Here is a 26,045-nt window from a genome sequence, read left to right on the forward strand (position 1 = left end):
TAAAACATATTCACCAGCTAAAATAAGGCTTGCAAAGCAATTGTGTTTTGCAAGCTTTGACTAGAAATTAGTGACAAAGCTTTCTCAATATTTTCATACCCTCACTCCAAGCTGCGATAAAGCTATGAATAACTCCTTTGTTTCTGAACCCTCTTGCGTCTCTTGGAATAAGTCTTTAATTTTTCTCAGAAATGTTTTAGGGGGCCCTGCGGATCTCTTAGAGAGTCCTAACTTGCCCTTATGAGTTACACCAGATGGTGGCCATCAAGAGAAAGTTTCTTCAGAAAAGCATTGCGCTATATAAAACATCACAAAAGGCAATGATGAATGATTTATTCCTGATTTTCAAATGGATCCTTCAAGGTTTATTAATTTGTTATTGGTGTTGTTGTGAATAGAAGCTGTCGAGGTGAAAGAAATATGAGAAGTATTTTGTTCACAATGCTGAAAAAGTTAATAGGTGTTAAAAAAAAATGATGGCTTACACTGAGATTCTGTAAGGGAACCTTCTAGGTGGTCACCGCTCCTAAAAATTGAACCCCTTAAAACCAGCTCAGTTTCAGTAGCCAAATCTCAAATTACTCATAATCACTAATTCATATTTTTTTCATCTAAGCTTCTATATGTAAATTATATGCTATTTGGAAAGGTTAGCTTTATATGCCTAAATTCTTACAGAACAGGAGATGAGCATGCACAATGCTTATCTAACATATGTAGGTGTGGTAGGCTTGCCTTGACACCTTTGCAAATCAGCCTTTCATGCCCCAAGTTAGGCACCAAGCACTGGATTGCAATTTCTGAAAAATACAAGCCCAAATTCTTGTTCAACATAATCAATAGCTCTACAGCTCAGGGCATCCTGAATCCAACTGCAAATTTCTCTGTGACCAACTACTGTTATTAGGAGAACACGCTCATTCACAAAACTTTTCTATTTCTGAACTTTGGTGTCCCAGACCTGCAAAAAATCAGTTCCAGAACTTCACTGGGTCATTGGAGAGCTTGGCGCGTAGACAAGGAGAGGTATGGTGCCGCCACTGATTTCAGCGTGGTCCTGATTTGTACCCTAGTGCAGATTACAACTGCATCGTGACAGCCTAAGAACATCCTGTGATTCAAAAGGCCGTTGCAGCACAGCAGAATAGCTTGACAATCCTTAATAGAGGCCAGAAAGTACTAGATTTGAAGAGTTAAGGAAGTGAAGAGTTGCCAATGGGAAGGAATAAATCACACCCCTGTTCCTTTTGGCTGTTGCTCATTTGCCTTGAGCAAAAGCAAATAAATTTACTATCTATAGGAAGATATTACGATCTTTACATTCCTGAATATTACTGAGTGTAATGTATAGATTTATCAGCAATAGAAATATATGTCTGTTCTATGAATTGAATAATCATATAAATGGAAAAATTATTTATATTACTATGGCTTTGAGGTAGAAAAAAGATGATTTTCAGGTATGGTTAACTTGAAACAAGATCGTGAGTGGTCCATTTTAGTGTCACGTGCACTTGCGCAGCGTGCAGAGCTGCCTCTTGGAAAGATCTGTTTAATTATTACTCGTATAGGTAGGAAGTACTGAGTACTGAGCAGACTGTCCGGAATGGGATGGAGGAAAGCCGCTAGGTACATCTTTCATCTCCCCAGCTGGCTTTAGAAAAGCCCATCTGCCAATTAGTTTAAGAATGTGGGTCACAATCACGCTTCCTTCCTTGCTGCTCTCCTGGGATGCTTGTCCTGATAGTGAGACCCAGTTATTTGCTGACTCAAAAAGGTTTGTTTTTATTGTTGCTCTACTGTCTAATTTTCCATGTGGCAACACAGTGAACTTACCAGAGAGCCCTGCCAAGTTGCAATTTTGATGTTATCTTGTTTAGAAAAACAGGGAAAACAATTCTTATCTTTACAGGGTGCAATAATCAAATTAGATACTCATGCCTGGCATGATGGGGTCAGGATAAAGATAAATAAGGCTACATTCGGGAGTTGCTAGGTTGGACATAACCTCTGTTTATAGGATGTGTTTGGTTACCTTCTGGCACAAATGTTGCCTGGATAAGTCCTTGAGGATCTTCTCCTAGGAACTGTCTCTGGAAAAATCTAGTACTGCTTTTGGGCTTGTAGTTTGACTTTCCTCACCTGCCATACAGTTGATGTCTCAACACTTCCCTCTTTCCCAGCTAGTTCCTATGGTTTTTTTTTTGCTTTCCACAGCAGAACTTTGACTATTGGGAAGAAGAGGGTAAGTGTGCCCCATAAGAACATTAATCAATCAAGCTATAGTTATTGATTGCTAAGGTTAGCCTTGAATTCACACAGAAAGTAGCAGAACTATCTGAAGCATTTGCTGACACCTCATGTGTTCTTATGATCATGACCAACTAAGTGGCACAATCAGATGTGCCGTTACCTTATTATCTTAATAAGAGAACTGTTCTACGGATTAGAGGTACCCTCTTTGGGTAAAATGTTAACTGGTAGATACAAATGGACTGAACTTTTCCTAGGACACACACACACAGAGGCCAAAAAAAATTGTTTGAATCTGAATCTGCAGCCATCACAACTGCACTGGGGTCTCTGCAGTCACTCCAGGTTTCCATGAGAGTAAGACTGGCCAGATTTCTAGGGCAGTCCAGCTTCCACCTCTTGTTCGTTATATTTAATTTTGTGACACATTTTTCTTCTCTTGGTATGAGCTATTTCTAAGCTTATAGGACATGGAAACAGAAAGAAAAAAGCTGTGTTACAAGTTGTTTTCATTAATAATGTCTCTTATCAGTAGACATCCAACACTTTACAAAAGAGATCAGCTCCACGCTCCCCATAATGAGAAGACTGGAGGTCCAGCAGTCTCTCTGGTCAGGAACGCTGCTTTTGTGTTAAGCACTCTATACTCAGATGCCACCTGACTAAAACCAGAAAACAGTTCTTTTTCGTTTTTCTTCATTGTTCTCCCAAAGACATACAGTAGGCTAAAAGGTAAGACAATGTGTAGCAGCAGTAACTTCTGTCACTGTAAATGTCTGTAACACCATTTCTACACCTTCAGTCATGGAAGTGAATGCCAACCTTCATGTTGTCATTCTGCCCACTTGAACACACATTACTGAACTGTGTAACATATTAAATATTAAAACATGTAAATAGTCTTGGGATGTTGAAAGATGCAGATAAGGTTATAAAAGTCTTACAGCGAGGAAGTTCATGTGGGCACTGTGGCTGTTTACTTCTTTGAATGGCTAGTGTTTAAATGTTTGGGCATTTAAATGCTTGGGCATTATGATCACTGGGCAGGCTCTGGTTGCATACTAGTACTGGTGGGCTGGCAGGTCTGGGCCTCAGCACTTGAAAAGTTTTAATACTAGGTTACATTATATTTTTATTTAAATGAACGAATCAGTATTTCTAGTGGTATCTATGAAAAATATGACTATAGTAAAAGAAAACAGTATTTTTGTTTACCGAAAAAATACTGAAATATCACAAAAACCTAAAATCTCAAGAAAATTAAACTCTCACAAAAATAGGTATTAATATTAACATTAATACCTCACAAAACAGTATTTTATCAAAACTGTTTTGATCCAAACAAAACCTTGTCAGAATAATATATGGAAACTATTGTTATTTAAATCTGAAAAACTATTAGTAGTTTGTATCTGCAATTATACTAGGATGGTGCAAGAGAAGTATTTCTAGATAATGCTGGTGGCATTTCTTTTGAAATGAGGTTATGTCAATAAGACAATATTTAACAAAGATTAGAGCTTTTACCTCTGGTACAGGGAGATAGCAATCAGTGTGATTTCAGCAAGAACAACTTTTAAGTTTGTATCGGCTTTAATATTGGAGTATTTATTTGGTAATAATAGATAGCAGTTGATAGTTGAAATTTCTTAGCACAGTTTAAAGCCATATTAAGGTAATATGACCTTTTTTAATGGGCTTTAATTAGAACTCAAGTTTTATAAGAGGAAGGTTGAGATTAAAGTAAATTAAGTACGTATACTTCAATATAGAGATAAGAAATAATGTTTGTCTCTCTCTGATTTATAAGGCAATGATTTGCTTCTTGTGTAAGTGGACCAAAAGTACAAAGGTAGACACATGGCAATAACATTACTGTTATACTAGAAATTTAGATAACCAGCTCCTCTCTTTAGGGAAATTTTATTTCCATTGAGTACAGAGATCACACCCTGAATGTCATCCTCAGCCTTGCATGGCCACAACCAGACCAATGCTGGGCAGAGTAGTGCTTTCCTCCAAAGATGTCTTCATGGTCCTTTTTAAGTTTGGGAGAGAAGCTCAAGGCACTCGGAGACTGGAGGGAAGTGATAGCAAAAAGAACCCAGGTAGAAACAGTTTGTAGCCTTCACCACAATTGTTTAAAGCAGAAAAAAATACAGTGAAGAAAACCTGCCTGAGGCAGGGAGCTGCTAACAACAAAAATGTTGTTGTGAAGGGTGGATGGATGATGCAGATGAACAGTCATGGTGAAGAAGGGCAAAAGTGGTTCGAATTAATCTTTTTTATTGCTTGCTTGCTGTATGGAAATCTCCTTAGTACTGCTACAGATTAGACCACTAATGGGTCACATAATTAAAACTGCAGCATTAAGAGCTGTGGCCATGTAAATGGCTGAGGATGTGCTGAAGAGAACATATTAAAGCAAAGCAGAACATCATGGACAGAGAAAATGTCCCCATGGCTTACTGGAAGTAGAATGAGATGGCTTTGCGTTTTTGCCAGGTGCTTTTCAGTCTTCAACGTTGCTGAAAAATCCCTTACTTGGCTTTGTGTATACAAGTCTACATCTCAATACACATACACACACTCTCTCTCACGTATATGCATGTGTATGTATATACATGCATATATAGTGTATGTGTATGCTTAGCTGTGTGTGTGTATATATATCTCTGCATATCTGTATGTATGTAGACTTTGATACCCTTCATCCCCTACAGCCTTCTGGTTCAATCTGGCTGTTTCTTTATTAATACTACTGATTCCAACAAAGCCCATATATCTTTTTTTTAAATCTGGCTTCTTATTTTGTTTCCACCTTTTTCCGGCAGTGCTTTCCAAATGGAGACAAAGACATGCTGCCTTGATGATCTCCCAAAGTGAAGACAGGCCATCCAACAGACAACAGGTTAGGAAGAGAGGAGCAATGCACACGTATAATAAGTGTGTCAGAGCAGTCGTGTGTAGCACAAATTGTGTTTTAAATAAAATAAAATAAATACATATGTTTATAAGATTAGTCACCCTTAAGAAGTAATGTTACAACGTTTTGGGAACAATGGTGATTTAGCTGAAAAAATCGGATTTTATGGTAACCTCATATGAAATTGCATAATATATAATTGTGCAAAGAATCTTTTTATCCTTCGTGTTCAATGGAGCCTATGATTTGCTCTGCAGTCACATGCTTTATATTGAAATAATTCTGTTCCCAGAGGATTTTAAAACTAACAACATTGAACTCGGTTAAGTACCTTACCTAGAAACAAAAGTGTGAAGTTAAAAATCCACCTTATTTTTAATGATTCCTGACATAATTTCACGGAGCGGATTCAGGTCACATATGGGAGAATATGTAATGGTGATTATTTGTGAAAAGATGTTTAATTCAAAAATGTGACAGTCAGTTTACTCTGGAACAGCTTGTATATAAAGAAATACAGCACATGTCTGTTCAGTGACGATATTTTGTTAATTAATAGAATAGCCCAGTTTAAATTTCACAGAATGGAAAGAAAAGGATGACACCCTGCTCTGAAATGTTTGTCCCTCCTGAAGAGCCGAATTCAGAAGAGAGGGTAGAGATTTCTTTTCTTTTTCTCTCTCTACCTGACAACAGGGCAAGCACCCCTACACAGTGCCTAAAATTTTATCTGAAATGCTGACGGTGATATTTCAGATTCATTCCACCTGACCCCCTGGCTGTGCCTTGCTGCTTCAGATAGTTCATAAGGAGGAAACAGGCGAGTTACACTTTTCTTACTTCTCCTTTGAATCAGTGAAAGAGTTAATTTTAATCAGAATGTGTAAGAATTATAGTGTATGTGCTAGGGATTAAAGATCAGCTATTATCAACTGGCAATCTATAAACCACCAGCCACTAGCTCACATTGCACTTTGACCTTATCTTTATATGTAACAGGAAAGCGCTGTTCCTAGCCCAGACAGGAGGGGACCACTGCCGCTGCAGGAGCAGCTGGGTAGAAGACACAGAAAGTGCTTATTACAGGTAAACAGAGATGGAGATGATATTTCATAGAAATAAAGAAGAACATCCAGAGCCCTTAAAAGCTGAGGTGAAAGGTAAGTGAAAGAAAATCTGTTCTAATACGTGTGGTTACTTTGGTGTTTTCGAATATGTAAACACTGAAACACTTGTTCACCCAAAACAGCACCGGAAAGGGAAACTGAGAAAGCGAGAAACGTGAAGTGAATTTTGTTTAAAGGACTAAGCTCAGACAATATTTGTGCCCTGACTGTGGGATTTTTCTCACTTTATGGGTATCTCTGTGTACTTTTGCAAAACATCTGTTTGAACAGGATTCGCTGAAGTCCGCGGTGAGCGACAAAGTCCCAGGATTTAATCTGGTGACACCCCGTCCGCCATGGCACTACTCAAACTTTCGGTTTCTCTCTGTAACCCTTCCCTACCCTTCCTCTGTCTGCTCACACTCTGCCTTGCTGCCTGGAGAGGCTCACTAAAATTGTGACTCTTTGACAACAGTATTTCTAAACAGAAAAGCAGCAGTAATGGACGCCACTGTGTACTGTTAAAAAGAGGGTTCAGAAGTTAATCCAGTAAAAACTGCGGAGTAGCCTTCAGAGAGATAGTTGAAAGTGGCTCTCTAGGGATAAATGCTTGATAAATCTATTATTTTTACTGCCTTTTTTTACTTTACAGAAGAGTTTTTTCCTACCGCTACAGGAGAGGTTTGTTGCTGAGAACCCCTATTTAGTAAATATATGCTGCATTTTTTGTAATACGTAGTCCAAGAAATGGTAGGTGTCTAATACCAATTTTAAAGTCACTTCCCCAGTACGACACTTAAAAAGATGACAAATAAAACTTGCGTGACTTCGTTGTTGTTCAGTTTGGTGGCTGAATTGGAAAAGATGTTGTTTCAAGTCAGACAAAGTCCTTTGTTATAATTTGCAGTGAATTTATGCCTTTCAATTGTATTTTGCTCAAGATAAAAACTTATTGAAACATTTGAAGTTGTTTGCAAACAAACCATTTATCAGACTTGATTTGCATGTTTAAGTAAATAAAATTATCTATACAAAGTATTCCTTTATTGGTAATGATGATTCAGTATTTACCAATTATGAAAACTAAAGAGAAAACTACACCTTGACCTCTTTAAATATTTTGCTAGCCCTGAACTCTGACAATATTTTGGCACCTTGTTACTCAATACGTACACTGTAAATATGAGCCCATAATTCTAATGTCAACTGTAATTTAACCCATGCTCTCCAAACACTGTACAGACATGTGATTGTACGAGACTCCGTTGCTATGATAATAAATTTCCAAATATTTGGAGATTTTACTGTGTCACTATTGTGTCCTCACATGGTACAGAAAAGTATCATTATTTCCACTTCAGATAAAAAGTCTGAGGCAAAAAAGATGCAAGGTCCATATTTTTAAAGCTATTTAAGCATGTTAGGATGCTGATTGGTACCCAGTGTGATTTACAGAAATTCATAATTCCCAATAAGACGATTTTTCATCTGAAAACCTCACTAGATGACCCTTTGCTCCATGCTTTTCATACTGGAATTATGCCAGAAATGACACTGAATTACACGCGAAGTTTCAGAAGCTGCATCATATCCACAGTGCCTTAAAAAGATCACCTTTTTTCCCTGTTTATGCCTTCCAGTGAAATTCTTTTATTGGCTTGTCCTGTATTTTTAATTTTTGAACAATAATTTTTGAGCGTCATTAATCTGATAATACAGGATAATTTCTGAACAAAGTTTTTAGCCCTAGCAGCTGCAAGATATTCTCTGAATTGCAGAAATACGTGTTTTTCTTGAAAAAACTTCTGCCCCAAAGCAGAAGGCAGTTTTACTGTGTCAAAAACCCACAAGACCTCACATGGAGAAGTATTACATTTTCGCTGTGAGGAGAGAAGGACTGGCTGCAACAAGACCGCATGCAGTCAGCCTCAACTCCCTGTTAGCAAAAGGTTTATTGGGGCATGACCAGCCGCTTATGCTCATTCCGCAGATTTACAATCATAAACAGCATTGGCAGGAGGGTAGGAGCACAAAAAACTACACTCGCTACACTGCAGTTGCCCCTAGTAGTGGAAAATAGCAGAGCCTACAGTCTTCTATTGCCAAATAACAGAAAACTGTAGAAAGGCAAGTGGCAAGAAGAGAAACACTTGCATTTTAGGCACATGAGCAGACTAAACTTGTTCAGCAGTTAATGTTCACTAGTCAGCCAAAGAAAAATTACGTATTTATTTTGAATATATACTTTCTTAAGATCACAGTCCTGTTCTCTCTGTAGGATTCTTTTCTTCTGCTAGCTAGTTATTTCCTCACTGTCTTCTCACCAACTATTTTCAGTTACTTAAGTTTTGTGCAATTAAAGGTTAAACCGTGTTCACCTTATATAAAAAAGCACTGTAATGATTGCATTGGAACTTACTTCTTGTATTAGAAAGGCAAGTAAGGTTTGGTTTTCAAGGCTCTTCCATAATAATAATGATAATTATAATGATGATGATGATGATGACGATGATGAAGTCCATCCATTGTGTTAGCAATTTTTTATCTATCATCTTCCTCGTGTATTCCAGAACCGTAACCCTAATGCAGTTGTGTGAGAATTGTGGCATACAATATTAGTTGGTTAGCCTGACTGAGAACGTATTTTAGATAAAGCTGACATTTAATCTGTATCCTTCCTTTGCATTTAGGGTGGGTTTTCCTTGTGCCCTTAATGTCATTTGTTTGAAGAAGTGGCAAACGTCCTTGTCTCCCTTACCTAAAAAAGTAAAAATTCAGGAAATTTTAGGAAGTGGCCAAAGTCCCTTTAGGATCTCAGAAGATCTTACAGCAAAACAATTGTTATCTCTCTGCGACTGACAAAATTGAATATTTCCATGGGAGGACATTTCTATCTGTTGTAAAGGGAGTATTAATGAGAAAGTATGTCCACATATTCAACATGAGGTCACAAACTGATAAGGAGAATTAAAAGTTCTGAATAGCTTTTTATGCAGAGACAATGTTCAGTGCGGGAATTGTGTAGAAAAGTAGTATGTGATCTTAAATATTCCCTCAGGAGGCACACACACAAAGAAGCAAGTGAAGCTTTTAGTTTAATATCTGATATGCTTTTGTTCAGCTCTTTAACCCTAGTGACATTCTTTAATTGTTGTTACTCTGTGTGTCAAATGGTAGGTAATGTATTCCTTGCAGGGATTTGATGAGGAACATTTCCTATTCACACCTCAACGGTATTTATATATTTTCAGTATAACATTCCTACCCTTTATTTGTGTTCAAAGCACCAACATTCTGACTAGTGTCACAAAAGCACTCCCAAAATCACTCTACATTATGTTGTGTAATTTAACTAATGAAACTTTTACTGGAATTCATTTAGCCTGAAGTTTAAATTATGTTCTGAAGGCCAATTCAAGTCACATAACCTATAAAATATGTTTATTTCTGACAAGCTCTAGCTTTTCCTGGCATGAGTAAAAGGGTTTAAATGTATCACTTTAAAATCTGAGTGCGGGAAAGAAAGGTCCAACTTTATTTAATTCCTGATATTTAGCAAATTACATTCCACCAATCTCATTTTGTAGTAGTCTTATCTAGCAATATTCATGCAGAATATTACTAGTGCCACATTTTTAAGCAGGTCATATTTTTGTTAGCCAAAACTCCAGTATAATTATATGCTGTTACAAATCTTGACTTACACCCATAGTCTGTCTGCCTTTATGAAGCCTATGCCCTAAGGAAAATAGTCCTGTACGTGCCGCTCACCTAAATGAATGGATGCTGGTATCTCCTTTTTGTTTCTAGGTCAGTTGCCCACTTGGTTGCAAGGGATACTTCTCCGAAATGGCCCAGGGATTCACACAATAGGGGACACTAAGTATAACCACTGGTTTGATGGCTTGGCTCTGCTGCATAGCTTTACATTTAAAAATGGTAAGTTGTTGCATGTCAGATTAAAAAAAGCCTAAGAACCTGAATCTTGGTTGCTAATTGTATTTTGAGTTTGATTTTTTGAGAATGTTGCAGGTTTTGCCTGCACAGCAGCATGTGTGGTGAGGTGGTAACAGCTTTGGAGAAAGTCTCTCCGAATGCACGCTCACACCTCACTCTCCACAGCAGCAGGAGGAGGATCTCTGCAGGGCTGTTAGCAGCGATAGATTTTGTTGTCCTTTTTTTCTGGAGTGCCAAAGTTCAATATCCTCTGTGCTGCAGGACAGCCTGCAGCCACCTCTGAGCAGGTCACAGCAGGGCAGCCTTTGCCGTCCACCCAGAGCAAGAAAACCTCTATTGTTTCAAACTGGATCAACCAAAAGTACTGTAATATCCAGAAGTTTTTCTGTTGTGGATGAACAAGGTAGTTCCAGGGAAGACTAACATTCCCCTTTTGGGACTTGGTTGCAGCTATAACAGCTGCCAGGAGAGAAACTGGGCCACTGTGTCACTTCAGCTGTCAAACCTCACTTACGTATACTCGACACCCCTACAAGCAGTCCTCTGACTTGTCATCCGTCTGGAGGGAAAAGAGGCAGCTCCCCTATCCAAAACATTTTCTTGTTTTCAGTTAAAGCACTGTTTATCAGTTCAGCTGTTTCACAGCGTGAGGCAGGATGTTTTACACCTAGATTCTTGCTGCAAAAAATACGTATCTGTAAAAGAACTGGGTTCTACTCCTGTCATCCTCCATTCATAGTGTTTACTTTGCAGGTTCCGTTTCTGTGATTGGAAGCACTTAATGCAACTGCAGGAACTCCTCGCCTGTCCAGCTCTACATCCTTAACAAAATAACCTATAAAGAAATGACCAGTATTTTTTAAGCTGCCAGTATATTTTACTCACCTAAAGCAAACAGAGCTCAGTTCAAGTATACTAGTCCATTAAATTGTTTAAGATAGACATTGATTCCTTCAAGCAATTTGTTACTCTCTCATAACTAAATTTTGCCGATACAGGACATTTATCACCACCCACACACTGATGTGTAGTTAATCATTTTTACACAGATCGGTTTTATTTACTGGAATACTTTATCCAAATCCCTCCTTTCCTCTCCCTAGTCCCCCAGAATTGTCCAAACGTGTTGGGAGTCAAGGAAGCTAGATGAATTATAACCAGCCTCAGCAGCCACAAGAACAGTCCCAGGTTCCTTAGAGAGCTGAAAAAGCCTTCCAAAATAGAGAGTAAGGGGCATTGTCAGTTTTACTGCAAACTTTTCTTAGCTAAAGTACAGCTGCTTGAGAAACTCTTTCTCTGACTTTACCTATGCTAATTTTCTAAAGAACTCAGTATGAAATGTGATTGAAACCCGTTTGGCCTTTGTCAGGTGAAGTTTACTACAGAAGTAAGTATCTCCGAAGTGACACATACAACTGCAATATAGAAGCAAATCGAATCGTGGTGTCTGAGTTTGGAACTATGGCTTATCCAGATCCATGCAAAAACATATTTGCCAAGTAAGCAATGCTTTTTTTCCAATAAGATTCTTCTATCTACATCTCTCTCCAGCGCCGGTGTCTTTCTGTTTACCTTTTACAGATATTTACAAATAGGAAATTTATTTTGTAAATTTACAGCTTCCAAATACTGACAAGGCCAAGAGATACATCCAGCACCATACACTCCATGGGTCATCCTAAGGCAAATATTTTAATTTAATTTTAGCAGCAATATTGGCTGTTTTAGTCACTATTGCAAGTAGATGTTGTTGTAATTTTGAAAAAACAAGATTTTTCAAGTGATTCACAAAAGTTTATAAAAATGATACCCTGTAATGGGAGAAGCAGTAAGAAAAGAAAAGATTAAGAGATGGGGAATGAATTTATGAAAAGTTCATTCAATGAAAAGAAGAAAAGCATCAATAACTGAAAAAAAAAGAATCAGAAGAACTTCTGGATTAAAGACCATTTTTACCAAAAAAAAGAGAAAGTGATTAAAAATTTCAGTTGTTTCTTGAGCCACGTGCAGTGCTTTGAAGAACTGCACCCATAGGCCTGAGCCTATGTTCAAAATCAGAACCACTTGGGATCATTGCAATAGCTGCTTTCATACCATTAGAAAGGATGACAGGCTGTATATTAGAGGCAAGGTGTACGTTGTCATGTTGTCAACTATCTTGTAAAATTGGCTGTGGATGTTCCCTGACAAATGCGAGTAGCTTACTCATCTCTTTGCTGGCTGAACTACCTCTAATGACCTTGAATTTGGCGTTTGGTAAGACCACGTGCATGGATAGTTATTGCAAAATAGTTGATATATTGTAAGTTGTTACCCTGAGATAAGACGCTTTTCTTCCTTCTTCCAGCAGTAATAGGGTAACGCTGGCATTTTGAGATGAAAAGGGATATAAGCAACTTTGTCTTGGTTTCAAGTGAACATGATAAAATCCTACAGTGATAAGGAAAACTGTCAAGCCCATATGTGAAGTTGGATCTTCTTTGAAATCATAACTGTGACACAGGATAACACCGAGAACAAATATATTCCATCAGGGAGTATGTGAATATATCTATTTTAAGAAGGCGCACTATAAAAAAGCTATCAGCTTTTAGGTAGAATCTGTTAGGCCAAATTCTCACAAGGTATACACAGGAGAGCGTGTGGGAGCTTCTAGAAGAGGGCACAGCTGGGGAGAACCAGACCCAGCTCTGTGACCCTGCTGCTGTGCGCAGCCCACACTGCTCGGGTGACTTCTGCTTGGCACGGGTAAAAGCTAGTACAGCTGCTCTAATGAACTGATACGAAATTTCCCTCTCTACAGGGCATTCTCGTATTTGTCTCACACCATTCCTGAGTTCACGGACAACTGCCTGATCAACATTATGAGAACTGGGGATGATTTTTATGCTACCAGTGAGACTAACTTCATCAGGAAAATTAATCCGCAGACCCTGGAGACATTAGAAAAGGTATACATGACTGTCTGTCATTCTGGTTCCTCATCTGCTAATGAATAAAGTTTCAGGCTGACTCATAAGGATCCTTTAACACAAAACTGGGAAGATACTTTTCTTCTGCTGCTATTCCCTTACTTTTGAAATCATAGCTAAGCAAAATTGTGAAGATACCACATCTTTTAAGAACTCATGAGTTCAAAATGAAATGCCAGGTAGTTTGAGAAAAGCTGGGCTTTGGGCAATTTCAGTTGCACATAATCTAGCAAGGATGCAGGAATAATACCACATAAGCTTATGATGTGGTTGTTTTGGATGATTTCCATTATTATGTATCCATAATTATCAAGTGATTTACATAATTAACAAGTCAGTAGGTCAGTTACGTGACTACTTTTCAAGTACCTTATGCAAGATATTACTTAATTACTAAAATGAAATCTTGACATATTGAAATATGCAATAAGTTTTTTCTAGCATGCAGTACAGTTTGAATACAGTTTCCAAGCTTTAAATCAAATAGAAATCTTTTTGCTCCAAAGATTGCTAGACTCATAGCCCTATTAAATAAACTGGTGTCAGGATGAAAAGGGCATTTGCAGAATAACTCCTTGAGCCAATCCTCCCGTTGTCTTTTGTGGCTGCAAGGGAGAGGTGAACATAATTCAGATTCTGTAGGTTGTTTTAGCCTTCATTTAGGAAATCATCTGAGTAGCTACATAAGTCATTTGTCTTAATTGTTTAAATTTGAAGGCCTTTTGAAAATGGGGTACCAATAAAAGGCTGCCCGTGCTAAAAATCTGGTGGATTTGTGGGGTTAATTGAGATCAATTTTAATTCTCTTACACATCTCTAAAATCTCCTATTGTATCATTTTCCAGGTTGACTACAGCAAATATGTGGCTGTAAATATGGCAACTTCTCACCCGCACTATGACAGTGCTGGAAATGTTCTCAACATGGGTACTTCAATAGTTGATAAAGGGAAGACAAAATACATTCTATTTAAGATTCCTCCCTCTGTGTCAGGTAAGATATGTCTTCTATCAGTATTTTCTAGAAACTTGTTAGCAATTTATTTTCTTCTGAGGTTAAGGGGTGGTGATAAAGCTCTTCTAGAAACCGATGGCGTTCATTTTCCTAATTTAAACTTACTGTGAACTTAATATTAACAGCTTAGCCTGTCTGGGCATGTGCTATTACAAAGATTCATCATGAACACTGTGTAAACAGGGTATTTCAGTATGAAGAAAATTGCTTGTAGAAGAATTCTACTTTGACTATTACTAGAGTGAACTTAGTCTTTTAGAAGAATTTCCATTCCCTGTATGGTGATGTGTAGAGGGAAAACAATTTTATCTATAGGGCAGTATATATAATTTGAAGTTGTAAACTTTAATTTTCTTCATAAATGAAAATGCTGTTAAAATGCTGATACTGTGATTATAGGGAAGCATAATACCAAATAATACCTAATATAGAGTTAATTCCTCTCTAACTTGGACTGCACTAGGCTTTGCTGAAATGCCATCCTTTGTTCACAGACCAAATTACTTGCTCTTTTTCCTTCAAGACAAGCCTTTTTGTGTGAGTTGTTCTTTAAAATCAGCTTCTAACGTGATGTCTGTCCTCTTGGGTTGAACATTCAAGAGGCCTTCCACAGCTGAAAGAGAAGTTTGTAACTTCTAGCTGGGGCTCAAGCAAAGTCAGTATAGATTAAACAGGAACATCCCCTCAGAAGCTCAAAAACATGGGTGCATTTGAACCCCCTTGTAAAGCTGCCTTGTAAAACAGCTTTCTCCTCACTGCTGGAGCCTCTGAAGACAGTAACTGGTGGAATCAAATACTAAGATGAGGGGGCTCTGTCTAAATGGATCCAGCATTGTGATAATACTGTGTTGCTTGACTCATATGCAAACTTCTACGTTAATTCTGCTGGAGGAAATGAACCGCTTTCTTAACAGGAGAATGCAAATAAAACTGAGAGGAACCTGTTCTTTCATACTTTGTACATGGGAGGAATCCAAGCACAAGATTGGATTGGAATTTATTATAAATATAATTGTATTTTTTATCATTTATGTTTAGAAAAAGAAAAGAAGAACTCTTGTTTTAAAAATCTGGAAGTGATGTGCTCCATCCCTTCTCGCTCCCTGCTCCACCCAAGCTACTACCATAGCTTTGGAATCACGGAAAATTACATTGTCTTCATAGAGCAGCCATTCAAACTGGATATTGTCAAAATGGCAACTGCTTACATCCGAGGTGTGAACTGGGCGTCCTGCCTTGCCTATCATAAGGAAGAGAAGGTATTTTTCCTAATGCTGAGTAATGGAGTCAGCCAGGCCAGTAACCTCTTCCACACTGTTCTGTTTTTCATCTGGTTCACTAATTTCAGTAAGCCCTCATTTTTCTTCAACCCCTGACTTTCGTGTTGCACATTTTTTTTAGAAGTTGTATTTTTTTAATGCTAACTCCTATATCCAGAAATTTCACAAATAAATATCTGATGATGAAGTGCTTGAGAAAGAGGATAGTCTGGCATTGTTAGAAATACTGTGTGCCAGCTGAGAAATTCAAAACTGCAGTAGCATCCCAGACACATACACACAGTTGCTCCTGGTCCAAACAAAATACTATATATTGTGGCTGAGATCTGCTGTAGATCCATTGCATGCTGTGGAGCCAGACTGGTGGAAAAGCCTGCATCCAACAAAAGGAGAGTCTTTCACTGTGGCAACTGAGGAAAAAAGTTGTTTTCTGAGGACCTTATTTCCACGTGCTCTGGCCATCAATAAGTGTGACATGCTGGGGTAGAGGGCACCAGCACAGAGCACTACGGAGAGACTTGGACTAAGGCAGATTTAATTAACTTTAAAATAGAGCAGGGGATTTTCAAGGTTTTACGGGAAAGCTTCAATCCTCAGCAATCAGTAATTTGCAAAAGTAAAATGAGTTTAAAGCATTTCTACACTCATTTTACTCCTGCATTTTTTGGTCTTCAGCTTGGAACCTCTTGTCTCCTGGCAGCAAATCCTGAATTCTTAATATGCTTCAGTAGAAGCAGACAATACACTAGAATGTTGATTGCTACAATTAAATGCTGATCATTAACACTTTTAAATAATGTTTTCTATCTTTCAGACTTGGTTTCACTTCGTTGACAAGAAGACTAAAAAAGAAGTATCCACCAAGTTCTATACCGATGCTATGGTGCTTTTTCACCATATAAATGCTTATGAAGAGGATGGACACATTATTTTTGATATTATTGCCTATACAGACAACAGCTTATATGATATGTTCTATTTGAAAAACCTGACTAAAGACTTGGAAGAGAAAAACAAGCTTACCTCCATACCAACCTGCAAGCGATTTGTTGTTCCTCTGCAGTATGACAAGGTAGAAAGAAAAAGACCTTTTTGATCTCTTTCTGATTCTGATCAGGAATTTAGAATACATCAGTGTGAATAATGGGTGAATTGTTGGCTTCCAGCCCTTATGTGCAAATTTCTGATTCTTTAAAAATAACAGATACACAAAGTGTGCAGCGGTTTTGTTTTGTGTATGTATTGTGAGAAATGGCAATGAGCAGCTGGACGTACAATTACATGGATCTAGGTTCTAATACTATCCTTTATGGAGAACAGGGCTATTGAGCGTACATAATTTCTTTACCAGTGAGATTATTTGTGAGATGCTATCAAATATGAGCAGATACATGAACTTGGTTGTTGACTGGAAGGGATGAATGAGGTTTTGCACAATCCATTTCTTCCACTTTACTGGAAGCCTATATATAATATATGCATGGTCCCAACTGTTGCAAGAATATTTCATTTAAGTGTGAGATTTACCAGGAAGAGGAAAGATTTTATCTTTCAGTTTAATTTAAAACATCATTTTACATCATTGTTAGCAAGGAAGATTTTATACTGCCCAGAAACTTGGGCAAGTTTGTGCCTGATACATTTGGAATGGGTAATACTTTTTCTTTCTACATCCTAGAATCTTGCTGCTTTGTTCATCTCTCAAAAACAGTTAAGCAGCAATGACAAAGGATGTGTTGGATCACACTGGCTATCCAAACTACCCTGCAATCTTAAGAATTCAGCAATAGCATATTAAAAACAAGAGTGCATTACACCTATTTTTGCACTTGATTCATAGCAGGTGCAAAAAACCTAACCTTGGTGATTTTTAGTGTGAATTTGATACCTAATTCCTTGAAACCCATCTTCATTAATTAAATTCACAAACTATGTAATCCATTTATTGTGCTTCTGGAACATAGCCTTGTCTATCTAAACCTTTCTAAAGGCTCGGTGTGATTCAAAATGATTACTCTATGATGTACTAAAATCCTCTGAGTATAACATGACTTCTAATGAAAAGGTCAGAATCTAATGTTGCAAGGATAGTAAGAAGGAATTTCTTCGTGAAGATGGATTATTTGCTTAATCTCCAAATTGTTTATATTAATATCAAACCTGATGAAAGATATAAATTAGAAGCCTGTTCTTAGAGACATGTTACTTTTTCAGCAAATGTCTCTTTCAGGATGCCGAAGTAGGTTCTAATTTGGTCACACTTCCATCTACTGCAAGTGCTGTAAAAGAGAAAGACGGCAGCATCTATTGCCAACCTGAGATTCTATGTGAAGGTGAGACATATCCATTATACAAATCTCAAATCTGTTCTCTTACACGCACATAAGTGCATTCTAATAATGTCCAATAATTCATATATGTAAGATTCATGTTCATATATGTAAGATCTTTATAAAGGTAAGAGAAATGAAACTGTTAATTAATATGTTTAGTATAGATATTGACAAAGTCTTTCTCTTCTTTACTTCCCTCCTCTGGGTCTATCCAGTAATATATGACCCTGAATGTCTCAGATACATATTTATCAAGAGTGAAATCCTTTAAATATCTGAAGTTCCATCAGTGTTATATTCATATAGGATCCCAAGTCTGATCTTACAACTATTAATATAGCGTGCAAATCTGCCTGTTACAAGAGTTAAGTTTAGTTAAATAGGTCTGTTATAGCTTCAGTTATTGCTGTATTTTATGAAGGTTGCCTTTGAAAGTAGATTTTTAACATTTTTTCAGGGTGTAATAACAGGAATACGTAAGAGGCATGTATTTACCTAAAGTGAAAATAATTTCTTAGAATGGTAGCCTGCAATTATATCTCAGATGTTCACATCTCATGTATTTATGAAAAAAAAAAACAACCAAAAAAACCCCAAACCCTCATAAGTTCCAGTATAATGAATCCCTACCAATGAAAAATTGTCATTTTTGAACTAACAACACTGGTTTAATTATGTTGTGTTAATGTCCCTCTTCAGCTTTTTAGAAATTAAAACATACAAAACCTATGCAACCTGTTTTAAAGACTGTCAAGGTTTTCCACAGAGCAAAACTTCCTGAAGACGGGCATATGTAAATGTACATTTTAGTTATTTTTCTTCTCTTGTTACTAAGTCTTGAACTTTATTTTACCCAGGGATAGAACTGCCTCGCATCAACTACGACTATAACGGCAAAAAATACAAGTACGTCTTTGCAACGGAAGTGCAGTGGAGTCCAATTCCTACAAAGGTATAACTAACATTTACAGAGTCAGGAATTGTATTTATAGGACACAAATCAAATTTAAGCAGTTGTAAGTAAACCGTAGTTTTCTAGTTTGGCCCAAAATACAGCCTAATATGCATTCATACATACAAATTCAAAGCATGTGGTCCTGAGCCCAGAAAGTGTATTTATTTTTTTTTAAACGTCAAGTTAAAGCTTCCAAATGCTGACACTACAGTTGGGTACTATGTTCATAAACATCAGCACTTGAAAGCAGGGAGATGAAATGTTGGACATGTATTGTCAGCTTACTTGCATGATTGAAACAGCCACTGGGCCAAATTATGGAAACAATGTATCTTCATATTAAGATGAAAAGTACTAATCGTTGAAGGTAAGAGTGTTGTACAGAGAAACTCACTCTTTATAATTCTTGTTCTGTGACTATAAGGCAAAGCAAATTGAGTTGCTGTTGGTTCTTGTATATAATTACCACAACTGATTACAAAATAAAGCTGAATTTCTGCATGATGCAAGAAAATTTATTGCAGCATATCTGACAGTAGCTCAAACAAATCTGCAAGTTTGTGATTCCCAGTGTAGATAATCCTTGCTTGACTTAAATGTAATAAAAATGCTGATTGATAGAAGATTTTTTGTTTCACATCAACTGCTCTTTGATGAATGCAGGCACAACAACAACCATATATAAGCCTCAGGTAAAGTCTGTCAGCGAAATTGCTGTCATCTTGGTTAGAAGGAAGAATTTTTCCAAATTCTTGCTCCAGTAATCTGAATGCTTTCATTTTTGTATAAACATATTTTTTAACTAAAAGTCAAAAGGGAAAAGAATATAACTGCATCTGTATGGGTAGAGAAAAGGCTATAATAGAATCAAACTGAAAATGCCAGGCATCCCCACTGGTGTTTGGTTTGGTCAGGCACTGGACCCATTAATGAGATGAAAATCTATACTGTTCCTTCAGTTAATACCAGTATCTGTGTGGAATACTTGACCCACTGGTTTAATCTTTGCACATCACTATTAATAGCCTTTGTTCTGGCAAATATACCCTACTTAACAATAGAAGGCCTTGAGAAATATTGAGGTCACAATAAAAGGAAAATAATTCACCAGATTAGAAAATGGAAGGTTTAAATCCTGTTTCCTGCTTTACTACAGAATCGCCATGATTTGGTGCAAGTCACTTAAATGTTCTGGACCTAGGACTCTTCCTCTATATAGTGAGGTATTATTTATAGTGAGGGTTCTCTCACGATCTGTTAGTATTTGTAAAGTACTTGAAGATCAAAAATGAAAGATACAATTGGATTCTAATGAAACAAAATTAAAAGAACATTGTGTGATTATGCAGCCACTAAATATGACTCCAGAGTTTAACATCTTCCAGGTGTGTAATCCTTCTTGTGATGACGCATGCTTTGTTGCTCTTTAACTCTGTAACTCTTAGCATTGGTCGCCCATGCCAGCAGCCTGTTCATGTTGTACCTTTGGAATAAACCACTGTCTGGGTCACTGACATTTTTCTTTTCTGGTCACAACAATTTAGATTGCAAAATTTAATGTCCAGACAAAGGAAATGCTCTGCTGGGGAGAGGACCACTGCTGGCCATCTGAGCCCATTTTCGTTCCCAGCCCTGATGCAAGAGAAGAGGATGATGGTAAAATAACAACAACAGTTTGAATACTGGGGTTACATGAATTTTGCATTAAATCTTATAAGTTTCATTGTTTTTAGTCAAGAAAGCTGGGCTGATGCTTCCGCTGTGAGATTAAAATTAGCACCAGCCATTTTACTCCTGCAGACAAAAAACCAAAGCAACAATAGACCAAAATCAGCTTGCGTGATGTCCCAAGGTAGCCACAAACGATGAAACCAATGCTTAGGACTTTCCAGAGAGCCAAGCTACTTAGAGCTGGATTTATCAATAGTCTGGAGCAGCTGAAGCTGTGGGAAGTCAGTGTTGTTACAGATGAGAACATGAAGTGTCACTGCAAGTATCCATGTAATCTCAATCCAGTTCTGTTCTCGGGTGACTCCTTGCAAAGGCAAATGGCAAATAACTGAAAGGATGAGTCCCCAAACTAGCAGGCACACTATTTAGTGTTGGTTTGCTTTTCTCCTTCCCAATGAACTGCAGGCAGAGCAGAAAAAAACATCGAAGAGAAGCATTTGTTAGTCCTTCAGCACTCTCAGTGCTTCTTGATCTAGTAAACACTTTTTCATTTGTGTCCTGAAATTCTGAGGAAACAAGAATTGTTTCCTGACAGTGTTATCTTTTCTGCTTGGTGTAACTAGTATGTGCTTCTAATTCTTCATTTGTATGCTACAGGCATTGTTTTGACCTGTGTTGTGATGGCTGATCCAAAGGAAGCACCCTTCCTACTTGTCTTGGATGCTAAAACATTCAAAGAATTGGGCCGAGCCATAGTAGATGTAGAAATGCATCTGGACCTGCATGGAACGTTTATACCAGAGAAAGACTTGAAGTTTGACACAGAGTAAAATTCTATTTATCCTATTACACAGACTGAGACAACCTTCTACTGAACGTGGGATAGCATTCAGCAACAATCTTATCTTGTGACAAGAAATGACTCTTCAATAATAATATATAAACTCTTATAAGAGATAACAATAACTTTTATTACAAATAATTATATGCACAACTGGTACATAGCTATTCCAAAACAAGAATGATCGATATTAAGTGCTAATGTTGTATACAACTCGTGGGGCAGGGAATAGGAGACAAAGGTAATAAGAAATGTTTTATTTGAGTAGAATATAGCTTTCTCAGCAAATGAAGTACTGTATTCATAGGGTGATGTATGGCATGAGTCACATATGTCTGCAGCTCATGTAACTTTCATGAACTGTTTCAAGACTGCACCTCACGATTAAGTTGTCTCCTGCCAGCAAAGCTCATGTTAAACTATTTGCTATGATAATAGTAATTCATGGCAATGCATTCTCTTGGTGCTTGATTCCTTAAACTCCACTATAACCAAAGTATTACATTGAGGTGCTACAACTTTCTAATTTAGAACCTAAAAACCGCCTGCTTTGCTAATAATTTCATGGTATATTTTTCCCTTTCATGTTGACAAAACCAAATAACTTGAAATAGAATATATGGTTTTATGTAGCATTCAATTATACTTTAGTGCTATTCAATCTTAAGCACTTTGTATTTAAATCAGTTTTCCTTGAGGAGAGTATCTGACATGACATTTCATGTAATTGGATGATTACATTGTGTAAAAGATAAACAGAAATGTAGTATTTATTCGTATTGCTGTTAGTCTCTGTTAATAACAGTATGCACATGAATGAGGGGCAGTGTATTTCTAGCAGAACTCGGATACACATGTTCGACAAATTGTTTAGGTGACAGAGTGAAAGACCTAATTTAGACCTTATCTGAACAGTAGCTGAAACTACAAGCTACTGTTGCTATAGCTAAGCATTTGCTTTATTGTCTGCTTAGGAGCATCCATGGCCTGACATGGGTTTGTCATTACCTGTGACAGATGCTTCCTAATGAAAGTACACAACTTCCATTCAGAGTCACAATTAAAAAGCACATTTCAACATAGAGTTTAGATGCCAAGTATGCCGTGACTGTTTTTTGTTATAGGAATGGCATTTCCTAATCCCCTGAGTGTATTTGTTTTGTGATTTGGGGCATTGATTTTTATTTAAATGAGAGCTTTTTTTTAAAAAAAATTGTATTTTCCTATTGTAGATATCTTTAGTGTTGGAGGCATCTTTACTGATGGAGAAAACTAGGTATACATCCATCCATTTTAGGCGTTCCTCTGGTCTGTACGTATCACCACACTACTCGGGTATCTCTCACTCTTTTATATACGCACTCTACACTGTCTCTGCTGCTCACTGTGTTTTACAGGTAGGAAACAGAATGAAATCATTGTCATTTACTATCTCCCCATCACATGAGAATCTGGGCTTTGGTGGCTTGTCTGTGGTTCTGTAAGATATTTATGGCAGAGCAGGAACTGAATCTTGTTTGCTCTGTAACAACTATACCTCCCTTTGTCTGCTTAAGTCTTTGCAGTTTGTAAGTATAAAGAACATACAGGCTATTTTTTAATGCAAAAGAAAGTCACTGTGGTCAGATCTAGAGTTAAAATAGGCAGGTTTGGGCATGCAAATGTTTATATATTCCATAAAATGGAAATAAACAGTAAGGTGTGTCTGCAGAAATAGTCTCCTTTAGTGTTTTCAAGGCATATTACCACTACTATTTAAGAGAACTTTATTTTCTAAAGAAGAAACTTAATTCCATTTTTGTAAGTGATATGGAACCAGTACTGGAATGGAAGACTGATGTTGGCAAAGGACACCAGCTGTGGGGTTGTTTCTTTTAATCTGAAAAAGTTTGGATTTAACAAATTTCCACAAATATATCTGGTATTATAAGGTGGTAATGAATCAGAAGCCTAACCATTATTATAGATCTCTTTTTAAGAGTTCGTCTCCAGAATTTGTGCTGTAGAACTCATAGTGTTATGTTTTCAGATGATCATGAGTTTAGGTATTGGAGTTATTTGACTTCTGAGGAGCTAAGTCTTACTGGCAGAGATGACATGATAGGGGAATATTAATCATAAAGACAAATCAGATTTGTTATCTGCGGGCTAAGAAAGCAGACGTGTTATTTATGTTCATGCAAAAATACTGCAGAAAATAAAAGAACTTGTATTAGGTATGACTTTTTAAACGAAGCGTGCTGTGTTCACATGGTCAGTATTACACAGGATTTGATTAGCATCAAGTTTGTAGTCAACTTGAAGAGAAAAACAGTGATGTAAATCTGGATTTGCCAATCCCAGTATCCTCCTGTGGCAGAGAAAATATGGATAAAACCATATGGCTAATCACAAATTTGTTCAAGGATGTTTTTAGCAGTTGCAATAGTAATCTGATGAAACATTTCCCCTGAATATGGTAATACACCGTATCATTGCTAGGCTGACAATAGCATATACGCTTTGCCAAGTGGCTGCAAGGCTTGCGTGGTTCTTTTGTTGTGGTAACATGGCACATGGCAATGAGTCTGTCATTCGCTTTGCTTCTCTGACATCCTTTGCTACGAATGAAATCTTGAGGGACAGAAAGGTTTGATTCTTCTTTTGCACCAATTTAAGTCATAAATTAGTCCAGTAAAACTGGTGGAGTTATTGTAATGGCATAAAAAAGAATCTAGATTCAGTGACTGCAAATAAAAATAGCAAGGATAGATAGCTTCATTAAAGGAAAAAAACACAGTTGAGCAAGAGAACCAGGCCGTGGGTATGCATACATGTAATTACTTCAAAGATGTTACAAATGGCCCTATAGTTGGTAGAGTGGTTTGGTTTGGTGGTGTTTGTGTTTTGGTGTTTTGTTTTTTTTATCAACTGGTTTCATTAAATGGAACAAATAACAAAGCATAATAATTAATTTGTTCTCTGGAAGTGGATATTATCTGTTACGCCTTGTCCCATTGCCCCACATATGCTGGAGGAGGAAGCAGAAACACTGTTTACTAGGATGAGTTAAAAACCAGAAATACGACTCTGTTTTCCTGCATAACAATCTATGCAGGAGGCACGGACACAAACCAGTGTTTTTAAATAACCAGGCCACTCAATGACAGCTTTCGCAATAATGTAAACCACTGTTGCCTTGGGTATACAATTACCAAAGTATTAATAACAAGCAAAATACATCTTGCACCGGCAGTGCAAGGTGCAGAGTGCGCTCTGCTTTCATTACCCTCAAAGAGACCTGCGGATGTGTCCTCTGGATCTCTTCTGCTCTTCCTCATTCTACACTTGACATCCTGGATAATTATACCCAAGCCAGAAGTAAGTGGCCTTCTAATATTTTTAAATGGGTATGTTATAACAACAAGTGATGCAAAGTTGCTGGTGTTTCATGCAGATTAGTATGTTTTTAGGCCTTCTGTCATACCAGGATGTGAAACACATCCTCTGCTGTTTCTAAAACTCTTGTTCAAAGCTGCAACACAAGCCCCGAGCACGCTGCTCCTCTCTGCCACCCCTCCCCAGTCAGAAAGCTCCTGAGCAAGGGTTCAGCTGTAAACACTGGCTTAAATGGGGTATTCACACTCTTTGCGAGCAGGCACTTTCTTGTTTGGACTGCCGGGGTCTGCGTGTGCAGATGTCCCAGATGAAATCTCCATCTGGAGGACAAACCAGCATTGTGTCTAGCTGGGGAAGAACAATGCTGCCTTTGTAAAGTCATTCATTTCTCTCTCCTATGGGGGCATTTCCTTTTATTCTTTTTCCCAGTGGTAAAATGACTTGGTGACACCATCAAACTGGATTAGGATGAATTATAAAATAAAATTTTAAGTTGTCCACATTTCAAAGATAAGCATTTTTGACATCACTGATATAAAGAAATGCATATAATAAAAGCATGTGACCCACCACTGCTTTACTAGGTCAGGCCCCCTGAAAATGTAATTCTCCCAATGGAGGGGCAGAAAGCACGACCTCCTCGTGGGCTTTTCACAGCCTCGGAAATCGAAGTCTGCCTTTGACTCTCCGAGCAGGGGCCGCTGGGAGCTGCTGTTTGTGCCCCCCCGGCAGCGTTGACTGAAATGACGGTGAAGTAGATCACAGTTTTGGAAACACTTCTGCTCCATGCAAATACTTTCACTACTCACATACTGGATGCTGTTAAAGACAGCAGCAGCAGATGGGATCAAGTCATCTCTTAATGTACAATTAAGCACCTTGTGAACAGTCCTGAAGAAAATCCTTTTTTTTTTGCCTGAAAAGGGCGTATTTCCAGCTGGCTGCTATGGAAAGCCACGCTATGGAAATGAGTCTCGCTGCATTTAATTTGCGTTTTCGACTTTTTCTCATGCTAACGCCTATCGTTTCCACCTCCAGGTGAAGGGGAAGGGAAAATAAATAAATAAAAGGCTAGGTCTGGCCACATTTTAAGGCCAAGAGGTGGGAAAAAAAGGTAATTTCGTAGGCGACGCTGAGTTCAGGGTCCCGGCCCCGCAGCCCCAGAGGCCCCCGCTCAGGGCCGTGCCGCTCGGGGCCGTGCCGGTGAGTCAGGCCGCCCGCCGTGCCCGCGGGAGCCGGGGCCGGGGCCGGGGCCGGGGCCGGGGCCGGGTCCACCCCCGCGGGGGGAGGTGCGGGCCGGGCCGGGCCGGGCCGGGCGGGGCGGGGCGGCGCAGGGAGATGATGTCAGCGGCGGGCGGG

At 38.1% G+C, this 26,045-nt stretch overlaps 1 protein-coding gene across 1 annotated transcript; it reads left to right on the top strand.

The window, feature by feature from the left end:
• The first annotated feature begins 6,182 nt into the window (after positions 1-6,182).
• Positions 6,183-25,186, top strand: BCO1 (beta-carotene oxygenase 1). The gene is made up of 11 exons (XM_054200539.1): positions 6,183-6,339; positions 10,096-10,224; positions 11,612-11,741; positions 13,046-13,193; positions 14,060-14,207; positions 15,267-15,487; positions 16,323-16,580; positions 17,739-17,841; positions 18,699-18,793; positions 20,341-20,452; positions 21,125-25,186. The coding sequence occupies exons 1-11, from the start codon at positions 6,276-6,278 to the stop codon at positions 21,295-21,297; spliced, it is 1,581 nt and encodes a 526-aa protein (XP_054056514.1). The 5' UTR covers positions 6,183-6,275; the 3' UTR covers positions 21,298-25,186.
• Positions 25,187-26,045: the final 859 nt, after the last annotated feature.

This window comes from Rissa tridactyla, chromosome 4, assembly GCF_028500815.1.
Source record: "Rissa tridactyla isolate bRisTri1 chromosome 4, bRisTri1.patW.cur.20221130, whole genome shotgun sequence".
NCBI lineage: Eukaryota > Metazoa > Chordata > Aves > Charadriiformes > Laridae > Rissa > Rissa tridactyla.

Excerpts from the sequence above, each read along its gene's own strand:
- BCO1 (XM_054200539.1), top strand. The coding sequence starts at position 6,276 with ATGGAGATGATATTTCATAGAAATAAAGAAGAACATCCAGAGCCCTTA. Across the intron at positions 10,225-11,611 it reads TAGCTTTACATTTAAAAATG|GTGAAGTTTACTACAGAAGT; the intron begins GTAAGTTGTTGC and ends GGCCTTTGTCAG. Across the intron at positions 11,742-13,045 it reads TGCAAAAACATATTTGCCAA|GGCATTCTCGTATTTGTCTC; the intron begins GTAAGCAATGCT and ends CCCTCTCTACAG.